This window comes from Durio zibethinus, chromosome 8 (genome assembly GCF_047325235.1).
Source record: "Durio zibethinus cultivar Kanyao isolate XHJ-2024 chromosome 8, ASM4732523v1, whole genome shotgun sequence".
In the NCBI taxonomy this organism is placed as follows: Eukaryota; Viridiplantae; Streptophyta; class Magnoliopsida; order Malvales; family Malvaceae; genus Durio; species Durio zibethinus.
The window spans coordinates 24,304,411-24,321,826 of NC_143169.1; the positions used below are offsets into that span (position 1 = coordinate 24,304,411).

The 17,416-nt window shown below is 34.9% G+C and overlaps 2 protein-coding genes and 2 pseudogenes across 8 annotated transcripts; 2 read left to right on the forward strand and 2 right to left on the reverse strand.

The window, feature by feature from the left end:
- The first annotated feature begins 2,279 nt into the window (after positions 1-2,279).
- On the forward strand, positions 2,280-5,065 carry LOC111278119 (heat stress transcription factor A-4c-like). 3 transcript variants are annotated; one of them, XM_022864623.2, is made up of 3 exons: positions 2,291-2,545; positions 2,798-3,707; positions 3,806-5,065. In XM_022864623.2, the coding sequence occupies exons 2-3, from the start codon at positions 3,489-3,491 to the stop codon at positions 4,796-4,798; spliced, it is 1,212 nt and encodes a 403-aa protein (XP_022720358.1). In that variant the 5' UTR covers positions 2,291-2,545; positions 2,798-3,488; the 3' UTR covers positions 4,799-5,065. The 3 variants fall into 3 exon arrangements, with proteins under 3 accessions (XP_022720356.1, XP_022720358.1, XP_022720357.1); XM_022864622.2 differs by having other exon boundaries at positions 2,345-2,545; positions 2,794-3,707; XM_022864621.2 differs by having other exon boundaries at positions 2,280-3,707.
- On the forward strand, positions 5,026-10,167 carry LOC111278121 (Pentatricopeptide repeat (PPR-like) superfamily protein). Of its 4 annotated transcripts, none has more exons than XM_089764879.1 (3): positions 5,026-5,164; positions 5,365-8,168; positions 9,686-10,167. In XM_089764879.1, exon 2 carries the CDS (start codon positions 6,209-6,211, stop codon positions 7,814-7,816), a length of 1,608 nt encoding a protein of 535 aa, XP_089621005.1. In that variant the 5' UTR covers positions 5,026-5,164; positions 5,365-6,208; the 3' UTR covers positions 7,817-8,168; positions 9,686-10,167. The 4 variants fall into 4 exon arrangements, with proteins under 4 accessions (XP_089621005.1, XP_089621006.1, XP_089621004.1 ...); XM_089764880.1 differs by lacking the exon at positions 5,026-5,164 and adding an exon at positions 8,812-8,881 and having other exon boundaries at positions 5,211-8,168; XM_089764878.1 differs by lacking the exon at positions 5,026-5,164 and adding an exon at positions 8,812-8,881 and having other exon boundaries at positions 5,211-8,158.
- Positions 8,270-12,300, reverse strand: LOC149517667 (uncharacterized; annotated as a pseudogene).
- A 994-nt stretch (positions 12,301-13,294) lies between these two features.
- LOC111278120 (U-box domain-containing protein 17 pseudogene) lies at positions 13,295-16,241 on the reverse strand (annotated as a pseudogene). Its single transcript, XR_016344122.1, has one exon. The product of XR_016344122.1 is annotated as a U-box domain-containing protein 17 pseudogene (transcript).
- Between the last annotated feature and the right edge of the window lie 1,175 nt (positions 16,242-17,416).

Genomic DNA, 17,416 nt, shown 5'->3' on the forward strand with positions numbered 1-17,416 from the left:
ACAGGCCTTAGGCTTTAAGATTGTTACTTTGCCAATCAGATATAAAAGAGTTCTTTGGTAACTAGAAAGCTTACTGAAAGAGATTACTTATCTCTATTAGAGAAAATTACAGTAAAGATCAAAATTTAGGTTGCAAGAGATTTGTTGTATGTTGACAGACTTCAACTAATTCAATCAGTGTTGTTTATCGTTCAAAACTATTGGTGCATGCATTTTATTCTTCCCAAATATGTATTAAAAAGGTTAAATCAATTGTGCTCAAGATTTTTTTCGAAAGGGAGAGAAGGAATAACCAAATGAGCTCGAATAAGGTGACAGGGAGTATGTTATCCCAAGTCTGAAGGAAAGCTAGAAGTAAAAGATATATTATTCCGGAACCAAGCTTGTATTATGAAGAATCTTTAGTCCATCTTTACCAAAGCAGGGTCAATATGGATAGCTTGGTTAGAAGCTTATGTATTGGCAAGTAACAGGCCAACGAACCAGTACTTGGAGTTGGAGAAAGTTACTTCATTTGAGGTAAATTGCTTAATAATTCATTAAATAGAAAAATGGAGTTAAGGTATGGACATTTCCATGGAGATGTTATTCAATTACAATGGTGTGGAATAAGACAAGATGTAAATAGGAAAAGATGGGATGGCATATGCTTATATGATTTAAATATCATATTCCAAAACATTCATTGATAGCTTAGATGGCCACTTTGCATAGACTTTCAATGAAGGAGGTACTGAAATCTTGAGGAATGGAGATAGATAACATGTACTGCTTGTGCCAAAATGAGGATGAATCTAGGAATTGTGTGTACTTTGACTGTGCTTACACTAAAGAAATTTGGTAAATGGTACTCCATTTAGATCGCCAGCTGGCTGTGGTGTGGTGCGGTTGGCACCTTCAATCACGCTGGAATCTCATTTAGATTACTTGACTGTGGTGTGGTGAAGCTGTTTTCATCGTGCTGCTACCTCAATTTTTCACTGGAGCTCAAAAGTCTAGTGAAGATTTTGAATCTTCAACCGCAGCTTCTATTCCCATTATATTCATGATTTCCTTTTCTTTTTTTTTTTTTTTTTTTTTCTTTTTTTGCCCTCATAACTATAGTATAGAGACAAAGGTGTTCATACCACAGCATTTTTTTAATTTTTGTTTAGCATTTTTTAAATAAAATTTTTAATTTAATATAACAAAGAATATTTTATAATTATATGATAAACTAATTAATAAAAAACTAAAAATTGAATAAATATGTAAAATAAATAAATAATAAATTGAATAAATGATTTTAATAATTTTCAATTACTTCTTAACTTAAAAAATATAAAAAATTTAAATTTTCTATTAAATAAAAACTTTATTCTAATGTCCTTAATAGTTTTTATTTTTATTTTTCATCTCATCATCACTATTGTGTTTACCTCTAAACATATAATTCATTATTGATTTTAATCTCATAGTTATAATAACAAATCTCACATCCACCAATATTTTCAATCTCATAAGAGTTAATCTTATCACTCATCTAAACGGATCCTTAATATAGTTATTCGCTACTAACATACTACCATTTTTTTCTTCTTGTAAAATTGGAATAGTTATTGTTGTAGCATATTTTTACTTGCTTTTTGTATAAATAAAATTAAGCTTATAAAAAAATTTAAAAGAAAATTTTCATAATAAAAACTTTTGAAAGTCGCAATATAAATTTATTTATTTAGATAAGTAAGGAAGGATTAAAAAATTTAGAAGGGATTTTAAAAGAAAAATCGAATACCTCAAATCATTTTTTAATAAAAATTTTATATTTAATACATTATTAATATATAAATTTTATATATGAATAAATAAATATAAAAAATTAATTTTTAAAAATTTATTTATTAATAAAATAATATTTGATTTATTTTATTAATAAAATATTATTATCTGATTCATTAATAATACATAAATTTATATACTAATAATATATTAAATACATACTTTTTATAAAATATTTATCTTAATAAAATAATTATAAATATTAATATTTTAAAATATCTTTATTTTAAATTTCTGCAAAATTTTAAATTCCACCACCAAACATGTTCCTTAAATTTCCAATTTATCTAGAGATTTTCTGACCAATGTACCCACGTCACCCCTAACGTAACATACGGTAATATGTCCACATGTTTACGGCTCTTTTCTCCATCCACCAATCATTTCCGTCCGTGTCAACGCTTCCTCTCCGTCAATGCCACCCACATTTAAATTCCAATCATAATTATACCCGTAATAATACTAGTAACAAAGTTTCCTTTTTTTTTTGTTTTTAATAGTAATTATAGCATCGTACATTTCTCCACGCGCGGTTGAACGAACGAGAATCCCAAAATATTCTCGAACCAGAAAAGGCAAAAAAAAACTTCAAATTTCAAAAACGATTCGTTTTTTTTTTTTTTTTTGTTCGCGTTTCGAAGTCTGGGTCTTCAACATCATCATCTTCTCTGCAACTTCGTGTTTTTATTTATTTATTTTTTTTGTTTTCTCTGTGTCTCTGTCTCAGGTAATAAAAACTCAACTAACTGCTCGTGAATTCATCAGTTATTTATTTATTTAGTTGTTGTTGCTTTTGCTTCAAGTTTTTTCGTTTTCTTTTATTCGAAGAAAATGAAAACATATGTTGTAATAAAAGGACTTTTTAATGACTTGTCAAATGGTTGATAGTTTCCAACTGATAACAGAATCAAAGAGTTTCTTTGTCTTTTCCTTTAAAAAAAAAAGTTGGGTTTTAATTTTGGCTTTGGTTTGAAGACAGGAGCTTTATATAGCTATTGCAGGTTCAAAACTTGGTGGGCTTTGGCTTCTCAATTCTCTCTGGATGTTGGTGATGTTTCTTTTTTTCAAGTTGAAGCTGGATAATTCTTGAATGATAGATGGAGTTTGTGATTGGTGGGCAAAAGCGTTTTGCTTTCATTGAATTTTGGAGGAGAATTTAGGGATTTGAATTGAGTTTTTAGGGATTTTTAGCTTGCTAAACTGAAACAGCTGACCTCTTTGACTGGGTTTTGTCCAAGGATAGAAGGGTTTTCTTTTATTGATCTGGGTTTTGAAAACTTTGGGTCTAAGGGTTTTGCTTGATTGGGCTGAAACTTTTTCTCTTTTTTTAAGAAGTCAGTAAAGCTGTTTCTTTTCATTCATCCAAGGTTAGATGTTATTGTTTAGGGACTGATCTTGATTGAAATTTGTAGACTTGGGAAGTTGAGAGTCATGAATTAGGCCTTTTGGCAAGTTATAGATTCTGGTTGCTGATAGCAATCTTTGGTTGCATATGACAGAAGGGTGATCAAAGGTTTGTTCTTTTGTTTGATATTGATGGTTGGGGTGAGGATGTTAGTTTGTAACGTCTGAGAGTTCGTTTTATGAGGAAATTATAGGAGTTGGTTGGTATTTGACTGCTGGGAACTGACTTTAGGGGGTTTGTGATTACATATAATTGAATTTTTGGTATGGATGAGGCTCAGCAGGGCAGCTCAAGTTCGCTCCCTCCATTCCTTGCAAAGACATATGAGATGGTGGATGATCCTTCAACGGATCCTGTTGTGTCCTGGAGTGCAAGTAATAAAAGTTTCATTGTATGGAATCCCCCAGAGTTTGCAAGAGATTTACTTCCGAGATTCTTCAAACACAATAACTTTTCTAGCTTTATCAGACAGCTTAATACATATGTGAGCCACTTGTTTTTGTCTCCCTAAATTTATAAATTAATTACTTTTTTTTTGTTTATTATTGTTGCTTGAATTGAAATATTTCCAAATTTTGGCAGGGTTTCAGGAAAATTGATCCAGAGCAGTGGGAATTTGCAAATGAGGATTTTATAAGAGGTCAGCCTCATCTTTTGAAAAACATACACAGACGCAAACCAGTTCATAGTCATTCCATGCAGCATCTCCTAGGTCAAGGAGCTTCTCCATTAACAGAATCAGAGAGACAGAGTTTAAGGGATGAGGTGGAGAGACTTAAGAATGAAAAAGAGTCGCTTGTTTTCGAGTTGAAGAGGCACGAACATGACCGGCAAGGCTTTGAGATACAAATGCGGGTTTTGAGAGAGCGTTTGCACAATATGGAACGGCAACAGCAAATAATGGTGTCTTCTTTCGCTCAATTCTTGCAGAATCCGGGACTTGCTATAGATCAAACACCACAATTGGAGGCTCATGACAGAAAGAGAAGGTTGCCTAGAATTGCTTACTTATATGATGAAGCTGGGATTGAAGCTAATCAGACAGGTTGTTCCCTAATTGCTAGAGAAAATGCAGATAGCACATCATTGTCCAACACGGAGCCATTTGAACAATTAGAGTCGTCCTTGGTGTTTTGGGAGAATGTGGTCCACAGTTTTGGTCAAACAAACGTTCAACTTAATACAAGCCTAGAATTGGATGAATTAACAAGTGCAGAAAGCCAAGCGAAATCTTGCATGCAGCTTAATGTTGATGGTCGGCCTAAATCCCCTGAGATTGACATGAACTCCGAGCCTGTCACCATCGTTGCTTCTGCGCTGATTGCAGCAAAGGAGCAAGCTGCGGGTACCACTGCACCTTCAACAACTGGTGTTAATGATTTATTCTGGGAACAATTTTTGACTGAAAATCCTGGTTCAACTGATACTCTGGAAGTTCTGTCAGAAAGAAAAGATTCAGATGCCAGAAAGAATGGAAACAAACCTGGTGATCATGGCAGATTTTGGTGGAATATGAACAATGTAAATAACCTTGCAGAACAGATGGGGCATCTTACTCCTGCAGAGAGAACTTGATATTGGTTGATTATTTTTTCCAGCTTTTGATGCCTCAATATTTCAGATGTAATAGATTTAGTTATAATTGGTTTGATGTGGAAATAAGTAGATAATTTATGTTTGAGGTCATCTCCCTGAGCATGCCATGATCTAATGTTCACACCTCCCTTGTTCATTAGTTTTTAGGTGCTATATAGTGTGAATGTCATAGCTTTTTTTAGACTGCTTCAACATAGTTGAGTTCAGCTGCACATATTCTTGAGAAATAATGGCATTTTTATGGCATGCTAATATCTTTATTTTATGGCATATATAGTAATTATTTTGTTGCATGCAGAATGGAGTGTATCGAATGGCACCGTGGCTTCTTCCGGTAGTAGAAAGGTTTCCAATTATTTTTACCCGCAGCTTAAGATAAGAAAAAAAATTATCGTGTTGAAATTTGAATTTTAAATTTATTAAATATTATTTTTGATATGAACCATAAGATCATATATTGTTGACATCGATAAATATGATTTTTCATCTGAATATCAACCATATCATGTGCTGTAAGTAACTTTGAGCATTTTCCGGTGTGTTAGGGCAATTTTAAAGATGAAGACAAGCAAAGTATCTATGGTTGCTGGCTCGGTTCCTGTTTTGCTCAACGTTTGGTCCAACCTGATTTGTAATTGAGGACTTGAACACGTCTGGGCTGGTTTGAGATTTTGGAGTTTGATGCTTTTAAAAGAATGCACATGAATTAAATAAATATTTCTAATTTTAATTTAATCATGCAAATGAAATGAAAAAAAAAAAACATTAAAAAATCATTTTATTTACTACTACAATTCAACCACTATAATAAAAGAAAAAAAATGCCAAGCTACATGCTTTGCCTATTTCTCAGTAATTAAAAACAAATTCATTACTTAAAAAATCCTCTACCTTAAACCAGAGGATTAAGTCAATAATGAAAGGTTTAAAGTTTGAAACTTTGGATTTTAATCAATAATATTAATATCAATTTCAAGACTGAAAATTTAGGATTGAATAAAACCAAAGATCTCGAATTCATTATTTGGTCTAAAGAAAAAAATCAGAAAAAAAAAAAGGGTACGGAATAGATAGACAATCTCAAATGAAACAAAAATAAATAGGAATCAAAGATATAAAAGAATGTAATTTAAAATTTTAATAAATATTATAAATAAATTAAATAAAAAATATATATAATTTATATTTTTATATTGATTTGTAATTTCTATAAAAAATATAATATAAATATATAAATTATCATCATTTTATACGACACGCACAAATTGTGAAACGTATCTAAATATCTTCTTCTACCTGCAGACTTTAAAAGTAAAAAATCTTTGAAGCCCTCTCCTTCAAGCTCGGTTTTTTATCTTACAGACAGAAAAATAGCTGACTTGGACGACAATGAGTGGAACATTATCTCAGCCACCAATTCTTTCCTTCACAGAAATGGCTACTTCCATTTCTGAAATCCACCAGGCCCATGCTCACCTTCTCAAGACTGGTCTTTTCTACAGCAACACCTTTGCTTCAAACAAACTCATTTCTTTTGCTGTTACAAATCCTGACCCAACCACCCTCTATTATGCTCACTCCGTTTTCACTCACATTACTAACCCAAATTCTTTCTCTTACAATTCCCTTATCAGAGCTTATGCCAATAGCCGTACCCCTCAAAATGCTCTCTTTCTCTTTCGTCAGATGCTTGAAGGCCTCGTCTTTCCTGATAAGTATAGTTTCACTTTTGTTTTGAAGGCCTGTGCTGGGTTTGGTGGGGTGCAAGAAGGGAGACAGATTCATGCTCAGGTGTTGAAAATGGGAATTGGGTTTGATATTTTTGTGGCAAATACTTTGATTCATGTGTATGGCAAAAGTGGGTACTTTGGAGTTGCGAGGAATTTGCTTGATAGAATGACTAACAGGGATGTTGTTTCTTGGAATGCTTTGTTGAGTGCTTATATTGAAACAGGATTTATAAGATTGGCTCGTGATTTTTTTGATGAAATGGAGGAAAGGAATGTAGAGTCATGGAATTTTATGATTTCAGGATATTTAAATACCGGGTTACTCGTAGAAGCTAGAAGTATCTTTGATAGAATGCCTGCAAAAGATGCGGTGTCTTGGAATGCTATGATTACTGGTTATGCTCATACAAGTTGTTTTGGTGAAGTTTTACTGCTTTTTGAAGATATGCAGCGTGAGGAAGTGAGACCGGATAATTGCACATTGGTTAATCTCTTGTCTGCCTGTGCTCATCTTGGAGCTTTGGGGCAAGGTGAATGGATCCATGCTTATATTGGTAAGAATGGGATAGGTACCAATGGTTTTGTAGCTACAGCTCTTGTTGACATGTATTCAAAATGTGGGAACATCGGTAAGGCTCTAAATGTGTTTAGAAATGCTTCGCAGAAGGATATTAGTACATGGAATTCCATAATTGTTGGTTTAGGGATGCATGGCTTTGGAGAAAATGCATTGGAGACCTTCTCAGAGATGCTTGCGCAAGGTTTTGAACCCAACGAGGTGACTTTTATTGCTGTTCTGTCTGCTTGCAGTCGTGCAGGATTGTTAAATGAGGGACGTCATATGTTCCAACTCATGGTTGACGATTATGGAATTCAACCAACTATTGAGCACTATGGCTGCATGGTGGATCTCCTTGGTCGGGTGGGATTATTAGAGGAGGCTTTGGACCTTGTGGAAACGAGGCCACTGAAAGAAGCTCCTGTGCTTTGGGAGTCCTTATTGAGTGCCTGTAAAAACCATGGTAATGTGGAAATGGCAGAGCACGTTGCTCGGAAGCTCTTAGAGTTAAACCCACAAGATAGTGCTGGTTATGTTCAGTTGTCAAATACATATGCTGCATTAAAAAGATGGGATGATGTTTTGAAGGTGAGGAAAAAGATGAAGGCCCTGAAAATAAATAAGGAACCTGGATGTAGCATGATCGAAGTAGATGGTGCTGTTCATGAGTTTTTAGCTGGTGAAGGAATGAGTCTTGATCAAATCTGACATTAATAAAAGTTTAAAGTCTTGTTTGCTTCAGAGAAGTAGCTATGCTATCCCAAGATATTGCACTGGACATAACGTGGCAGTAAGTCACGAACTCTGTAGCATGTACCATGCTCTAGTAGTTGTGAAATGGTTGTTGAGACTACTGAAAAGAAATTACTTAATTATGAAAAATCAATCCATTCTGCTGGAAAGTGGATATGATGTTCCCTGTTCTAGATTAGTGCTAAAAAAAAGCCGACAGCAAATATGGTGCATCATGAAGTTGCTGTAGAAAAGCATGAGGCAGTACAGGAAAATGTCTAAGGAATTTGCTTATGATGGAGATATGGTCATAAACCTGTAAGTAAAGGTGGATTTCTTCTTGCATTCTTTACTTGCCTGTCAAGTCGCTTCTAGCCAAAAATTAAATTTAAAAGCAACTTACGGACTCTTAAACTATGAATTTAAAGCTAAAATTGTAACTGGAAGCAAATTAGAAGCATATTTTGTGAGTGTAACAGTAGAAAGTAGAAAGCCCTTTACAATTTTGGTCATCATCACTTAGGTAATGATTAATCATAATTGAAAGCAAATTAGAAGCATATGTTGTTAGTGTAGCTGTAGAAACTAGAAAGCCATTTACAATTTTGGTCATCATCACTTAGAAAATGATTAATCATAGGAACATTGTTCATTCTGTAAGTCAGTATCAGAACTGGCCTGATCCTGGTTGAACCATACCTGCTTAAATACTTTGATGATGAGATCATGGTATGTATCAGAATTTAGTTTCAGATAACGAGCCACGAGTTCTTCTAGTTCTTCTGGTTGACTGATCATTTTCTCCTTGATCATCTCGGTCATTGAATCTCTAAAATCCTTCTCGGGATCAAATGAGCATTTCACCACAGCAAAGTTCTCTAATCTGGTTCTTCTGCTAATTGTCTTCTGGTTCTGCTGCCTTCACCTTCAATTTAGCCTTCTTCATGTCTTCAAGAGCTTTGATTTTGCAGGTTTCCACTCTGGCAGCAGTTCTTGGAGAAAAAACCTGGACCTTCTTGTTTTGCTTCATTCTTCTCCTTGGTAATTCTCTGCTCATGTTAAGAGATTTCCTCTGTTTCTCACTCTTCACTCTCACTTTTTCAATTTTAATTTCTTTCCACTTTTCCCCTTCTGAAGCCAACTTTTTTGGAGAAAATACATCAGTTTCCACTTATTTCTGGGCTGTAAATGCATAGTCTTCTTTATTTGTTATTAAACTAGAGGTTCTTAGATTCAAGGTAAACAGATGTTGATGCTTTCTCTGATAACCACCAGTTAACTTCAGATTTTCCCTTTCAATTATTGGAATTGTTCTCACAGGTTCCAGTTGCAAGGTGTTCTTTTCTACTGATTTTGCTGATTTCTGCTGTGCTTCACCTGATTCATTTTGTCTTTTCAACTTTTCTCTTCCATAGGTCTTTCATTTGTCTTCTTCAAGTCTTTCTCTGTTAACATCCTGCTCCTTGGTGTCTTAAGTACTGCCATCATTCCTCCTTTGTTCATATTCATCTCTGATAAAATCTGTGAAACCCTTCGAAATCCTTTCATATTCATTACATTGCAAGCCACACTGCTTAATTTCTTAGTTTCTTCTTTTTCCTTTGTCCCCGTGGCATTTGATCCACAGTTTCGATAACCTGAGGGTGCAAAATCTAGTACATCCTCTGAATCATACTGGCTGATCGGGACACACTTTATTATTCTTGCCATCAGCACTGTCTTCTCCAAATGATAGTCTCCCAAAAACCTCATCATCCCCACCATAGAATCTTTCTCCACCACCAGCAAATTTTGTTGAACTCCCTGACACAGAGTTTCTCATCTCTTTTTGCTAATCTTTTTCAGGTTTTGGTTCAGAATTGATGCTCATTCGCTTGAATGTGGAAAGCCATGCAGTGGGGAGTGCACGAGAAAATGAAGGAAGGTGAAACGAGCATGAAAATGGAGAAGGTTTTTTTTCCTTCCCACTTCATCATTAAACACCTGGAGAAATTCCTGAAGCCTAGTTTTTGGGCCAAGAATATTTGATTTGTTAAGGTTTAGGAACTACAGAGAGGGGGAAGCTGACACGAAAACTGAATTTGAATGTAATGGAGGGTTCTAGCGGTTAGGGGACAGTTAGGCTGTTAAATAGGAACGTGGATTTCTTACTGGTTTAGTGCCAGTTTTTGTTGATTCTTTTTTCAAACCCGCCCTGAATCCTGTGACCTCCTTGCGAACCTTTTTCCACTTTATGGTTTGTAGCATGTTCTTGAAGAGAAATATATTCTCAGTAGGGACCCTCTTGGTCCCTATCTGAGGGAACAAACCAAGTTCATTTATGAGAACTACCTAAAGCAAAGTGTTCTTTCAACTGGAGATTACAAATTTAGTATCTGCAATGCTAACAGCTACCAGGGCTTCGATACGGGTGCAGGTTTTTTGTAAAAGGAAAATAAGCAGTTCTTCTTGGTTTTTTGTGATTTGGGTAGTTTTCTTTTTCCTCTTTAATGTAACAATCTGTCCTTTTTATGGTCTTCGATGATTTGAAGGATTAATCTCTTTTAGTCGTTTTCCTCTCTTTTGTAAGCAAAATGAGGTGGGATTAACTTTAGCCAGTTCAGTCAAATTCTTAATGTAGCAACATGCACAAAGAAATGGACTGGTTTCTGTTTCTTTTTATTTCGATTTCTGCAGTCCTGGTTGTAGTGTGATGTAAGTAATTCTATCCTTTTTTTTGGTGCCATTCCTAGCGCAAGATTTTGTTTTCCGAATAATCTTGCTCCATTAACATCAACAAAAGCTTTAGTGACCTTTATAGTTGCACATCCTCCTCATAATACAGCTTTTCAACAACATCAATTAGCTGATCCTCCTTTGCTTTTTTCACGAGTAACCTGAGAAATTGCATGCATTCTTCGGGCAGCGACCTTAACTACAATGCCAAAGCTATAAACATCAACCCTTTTCTGGCAGGAATTGGTTCAAAAAAAGTCAAAATTGTATGCAAAAAAATTTTCGCAAGACATTTTTTTTTTCTGAGAAAAAAAGTCCATGAAAATGTTAGTTCATCCATACCGTCTGAGAAGCAACCACCCTGGGATTTACCAAAGACTCAAATCCCTTTGATGGAAAAGGTTAAATGCTAATCACTGAGATCAATACTTCTATAAAGCCACAATGATGACAAGATGAGTGGTGACCATAATTTGCTAAGGCATTGGCCGCCTAATTGGAAAAATTCATATTGCATCCAAAATCAGCACTTAATGAGTTTGACCACTAAAATTATTAATGCAATCTGTGGGCTCATCACTCAGTAATCATGTCTATGGGTCCTATAACTATAAGCAGTAAGCGCTCTCCTCCAGCTCCCGCAGGCCATCAAACCCTAAACATTGCAGCAATAAAAGATAGAAATAGTCTAGAATTCTGAATATGCCATTGAAGCAAGTAAATCAGCCATGAAGACGACTCCTGGTGAGGAGATGGCGGTCACACTGACAAAATGACAGTAACTGACAACAATAATCAATGTATAGTTGAAACTTTGTTCCCTGTCAACTAATACACTTGATAGAAAGAAGATAAGGCTGTGGAGTGGTTATGTCTGCTATACAAGCAACATACATTAATGCATCTCCAGGCAGATAGGCACTCTTCAAATGTACAATGTAGCACTTACATGCATGTGTTTCATGTGTTGTCCTGAAATGCAATTTTCAATCTCTTTCCAATGTTTCTAATGGGTAATTGGTATCAACAATTATTGGAACCCGGATTGTTCAAGTTGAACCTTTTTTATCTAATCTTTTTCCCTTTTTCTTTGGCTAATTTTCTTTGCTCCTACCCTTCACCTCCCCATTTTTGAGTTTTAGAAGTGAGGCTAGGGTATTCCAGAAAATAGAAAATTAAATGAAAGAGAGAATAAAGAAGTGGAACAGATCATTAGATAGAATAACAACTACCTGAAATAATAATCATTGATGTCGGATTGCAACAATTACTGACCTCAATAGCAGCATCACCTTCTATCATTCCACCACAGGTTTTTAAATGACATACTCCAATCATTTTCAAAGTAAGTTGCCAACTTATTCGTCCACTTCCGCTCAATAAAAATAGAATAGCATGCTTATGTTGAAGGGATGGCCCACTGAACAAGGCCAGTACCAAAAATTTTATTTACAATAAAATCATCTTGGAATACTAAGTTGTCATCTAGCTGATGTTAATCCTTTACCTGAACTTAGTTTCTGCTTATATCGTTAACCTTCCACCCAGTATCAGTAGTGCTTGATGACCTGTATCAGCAATAAGAATCTGAAACGAGCAAAGCCATTGGTGTCACCTGATATCATAATGAATGTTGCCACTAAGTGATAATAGTAGAAGCTATTATTTCAAAGAAGAGAAACTAGTCTAAATCTTCCATCACTTGCAAAGGCAACCACTACTTTAATCTCCAGAAAGTTCCCCATTGTTGAAATATCTTGTTGCCATTCCTAGGAATCTTCATAAAGTAATTCTTATGAGTTAATAAAAAGTTGAAATGTCTTATTCTCATGGTTTGTGGTAACATTATATCTGATCAACATCAAACCATGACTTTTTACTCCCTTAGCTTTTATAGATGCTTCATTTAATGTGGCATGTGATTTTAGAGCAAATAGAAACTATATACTTTCTGAATTCTGACTCAGTGTCCAATATTCGTTCTGGATTAAAAATTAAGTTTCCTCAGATTCTTTGTCAGAATATTGAAGAGAAAAAGAGATGATGCCACTATGAATCTTGTCCAACCGCGTAATAAGGGAAAGCTTAAAGCAAGTTACAAACTTTACCACTCAATGTGCCTACAGCTCATGAACTGCTACAAATGAATGGCCAATTTCAGCAAGAGTTTGGAGGCTTAGTTGCCACTGTTTTCTCGCTTTCTGTGGAAGAATCCACATCTTCAAACTCAAACAACCCAATTTTAAGGCGTAAACAAGATTTTGTAGTAAAGCTCTTTCGCGTCCTATTATATTAAAACTGGGACCAGGAAGCTATTTTAATAACTTTCTTATGTTAACCTATTTGTTTGCTGCAAAAATATGGAGAAAAATCACAAATTGAAGGTCAGACAATGGGATGGTACAAAAGAAGCCACCAATAAAATGACTTAATGTTTTTGATAAGAATCATCCTGTACCTTTGGCAAATGGAACATTCCAAATCAAACAATTTTAGTTTCCACGTGCGACAAGCATTTGATGCATGAAACTAGTTAGCAAAATGCAGATTAAAGCTGCTTTAAGTGCTATTTTGTCATGAAATTGTAAGTCTTTTTCAGTATCATTGTATCATTGAGATCTAATTCACCAGCCATTACATGTATGATCAAGCTACATTGCTGGACAACACTTCTATCATTCTCCCACAACAGATCAGGTATCTCATTTCTATAAATTTTTTTTTTCTCATCATCTGAAATTTCAATGAAAGAATTTGTAAAATATATTACCAACAAAAAATGGGGACTTATATAGGCGAGAAGGACAACACCACAAGGTGATGTTGCCATTACAACACTGAAATGGACATAGGCACTGACACATCACCGGCGAATCTTGAATTGTTTGTAGTTGAGTTGCCTGCTAATGCGTATCCAACACCCAATCCACCAAAATGCAAGGGAGCATTCTCACACCTCTGAAACACTCTAGCAAGTGACGCAGCCTTTCTTCTTGCCCGCTTTGTACCTGTAAACAACAGAGACTGAAGTAAACCAGCCAATGCAGGGGCCTTAAGCACTCTTTCAGTTGCAGCAGCCCCACCACTGCGGCACAACTCAAGCAATGCACAAACTGCATTCTCTTTCCCTCTTGGTGTTCCACATCTCATCATTGCTATTAACCCTGCCACTGCGTTTTCCTCCTTCCCCACTGCTTCCGCCCCAATTGGCTGCCTGATTATTAAGGCCAATGCACCTGCTGCTTCCTCTGCAACGCCTTCATTTCCCAAACCTCCTACGAGTGCTGTAACAGCTCCAGCCTCTATCATTCTTGCACAATTGTCCGTGTGAGTGGACAAATTAAATAAAGCAGTCACAGCATCCTTCTTCCCTCTTGGGGTCCCCACTCTCAACAAACCAGCTAAGGCTTCAACAGCCCCTTCCTGATCTGCTATTCTCTTTTTATAGTCATGAACTGCAGAGAGGCTGAACAATGTTGCTGCAGCATTTTCCCTAGCCTCTGTTGTGAGCCCAAGTCTCAAGACTTCAACAATTGATCTTAGACAGCCATCCTCATCCATAATTCGACTTTTGTTTTTATCATAAATGGATAAATTCAGCATTGCAGTAACAGAATTCTCTTGAGCAACAGGGCTTGAAGATGACAGCAACCTCCGTAAGTGTGGTATCGCCCCAGCCTCAGCAATAAAAGCACGGTTTTCCTTACCTGTTTTAGCCAACAAGCGAATCTCACGAGCAGCAATAGTCTGAGCTCCCTGAGATCCATTCGCTAGTTGTTGAATAAGAAGTGTTGCTGTTGCTTTATTGGCTTCAGTTGCTGCTTTGATCGGCAAAGCTGCAGCAAAAGACTCTGCAGATGCATCTGTGTTCTCTGGAGGATCATATGGAACACCATGAGCGGTACACCACTGCATGATCAAGTTCCTCAAAGTTCGATTAGGAACAAGGCGAGTATGGATGAGCGTTTGCCCTGTCTTTGGACAAGTACAATGCCCTTCCTCCATCCACCTAACTATCGAACTCCGGTCATAAGTCTGCCCTGTCGAAATTATCACCGGATCTCTCATCAAGTCCCAAGATATTGGACAACAAAAGTCCTTAGGAATAGTTAAAAACGTATCAGCAATCTCACGAATAATCAAACCTTTTCTTGGTTTCTTTTGATTCCCAAAAGACAACTGCACCCCATCTTCCTCAAAACCAAATAGTAAAAACCTAAAATATCTGGTAATTGCAACAAATCCATTAAGCACAGAAGCCGTAGGTACAATATCTCCCTCGTGATTCACAATCTGCTCCTCTAGAAACTCAATTTCACACCTACAACTTTTGGCATCCCTAATCCCCAATCTCTCCACAAAGAACAACCTTAATTCCACAAGATTTGGTATCCTCCCATTCCCAAACTCATTAAGAAATGAAAAGAACGTAACCCTTAAATTCTCATCACTTTTATCAACATACAATTTTGCGTTCCTAGCCTGCTTTTGCAACAGCTCAACTTGTTCCCTGACATCATCACTCAATTCAACATCTTTTATTGGAAAAACATCCAAAAGGGTAGAGATTTCTTGATTCAAGTCATGGAAATAGCCTGAAATTGAATCGTTTTGGAGCAAAAGCCACAACTTACCGGATTGAGCACAATAATCAAGTAGTATCTTTGACCTATATAGCAACAAATAGACCTCATTGAAGCACAATATGGCTGTTGAAGGCAGGCTTGACATGGACATGGACCCTGATCCTGAATCCCTCAAAGACTCCAACAGAACAACGAGAATTTCCATCTTTCTAATCAAAGATCGAGAATTTCTTCGCTGAAAGAAGAAAGCTTTGTTGGAAAAGCAAGAGACAAGCTCAGATGAAATGTTTGCCAGGGTTTGAACAAGAGCTACATCTGTTAAGTCAACGGGAGCCAAGAAAGCCTCTAAAGACGGCAATCTTCTCCTCCTAAGAGAAGAGAATATAGCCGCTGTTGCCATGGTTAATAAACTCCAAAGTTGAATTCTAAAACAAGGGTCTTAAGGGAACCAACTCTGGCTAAAACAGAATTAGATCTGCAACAAACAAATGAAATGAGAAGCCAAAGAAAAAGAAAATGAAAAAAAAAAAAATACCCAAGATTTTTTAGCCTTATTCTAGTTCTGGGTTGTTGGTTGAATCTGCAAAGGATGCTGTATACAAATGATAGCAAGATTTGGTCTTCAACCAAAAACAAGCTTCATTTTTATATTAGTGAAAGGCAAAAAAAGGGGCATTCTTTCAAGAGAGAGAAGATTTGTGTAACACCAAATCCGCGTCTAGGAAGGGGAAGGAAAAAGGGCATGAATTTTCCATGAACAGCTCTTTCTTTTTTATATTTCCTCTTTCTTCAACTCCTTTTTCCTTTGAGTTTTTTTCTCTCTGTAAAAAATTCAATGCAGTTGCTGTGAAAATGACTTGTATGGCTTTGACGGATAATCATCCAGATTCTTGTCCACTCGTTGCCTTTCTCTTTTCTTCTACTCTACTGTTTAAACAGTGGTTTTTTAAATGCGTACAACTTTGGTTATCTTACCAGTTGGTTTGTAAAAGTAGGCTTCGTAAACCATTAAGGACGGTACTTTTTCAATCGGGGGGTTTAAATTTTTCCAGGATTTGGACTTTGGGGACGTTAAAGAATAACGAGTGAGGCACTTTGTCTGGTTAGACTTGTTTCTTGTTCCTTGCCGGCTGTTTGTAGAAGTTTGGCTTTACAATGTTGTTGGCATTTGACATTTGGCAATTTCTATTGGATAACTAGTTTTACTTTAACATGCATAAATCATCATATTCCACTTTTATAATAAAATAATTTTTTTTATGAAAAATCATAATATGAAAAAAAAATAAAAGTTAATTTTAAATTTTACTTAATGTTATTTTTTGAAATTATATAAATTAATTAAAGTATAATTTGAATTGAAATATTATAATCTTAAAGCCTCATTCCTATACTTGATTTTAGTCGAAATCCCAAAAAATATTTAAATAAAACATCATTCCAACTAATGATATTGTTTTCCTCTCAAAATGTTTGTTATATATTAATTTTTATAAAAAAAATTATTTTAATATATTTAATTTTAAATTTTAAATTTTTTATTAAATTAAAACTGTATGATTTTTAATGTCAAAAAATTAAAAATAATCATAAAAATAATTTTAAAATATAAAAAATAAAATATTAAATATTAAAAAAATAAAAAAATGAAACAGAAGAAGAATTATTTTCAAATAATAAACCATAGACATTTCAATTTTTGCAAATAAAAAATATAATAGCATCTATTAAAATTATTCATGTTTGTGAATGTGAATATTTGTTACTAGCCTAATATCATAAAAATAAATTTATATCAATAAATAATTAATTTAATTGATTAAGATTCGTTTTTTTTACGAAAAAATTTTAAATTTAAATTTTATTAATAATTATTTATTAAATTATCTCTAATACATAATTTATAATTATTAATTTTAAATTATTAAATATAACATATCTTATTTTAATTCAAAAAATTGAATAATGTATCATTTTTAAATTTTTTTTACCAAAAAAAAATTTATTACCCTAAAAAGGGGAAACTTTTTCTATTAATTTCCAAATCCTTTTATTATTACTAATTTTTTATTAGGAGAACTACAATTGAATCTCTGCTGGCAGAGTATGATTACATTTCATTTGCCATTTAAAGCAAAGCCAAAAATGGATATAAGACTTGCTTCAGCCTTCAAGGGTTGACCCAAAAAAAACCGCACTGGGCCCACGCGACTTTTAGGCGCGTGGACTTTGGAGTCATTACAAGAAGAGGGTTAGCTTTATTATCCTTGTAGTT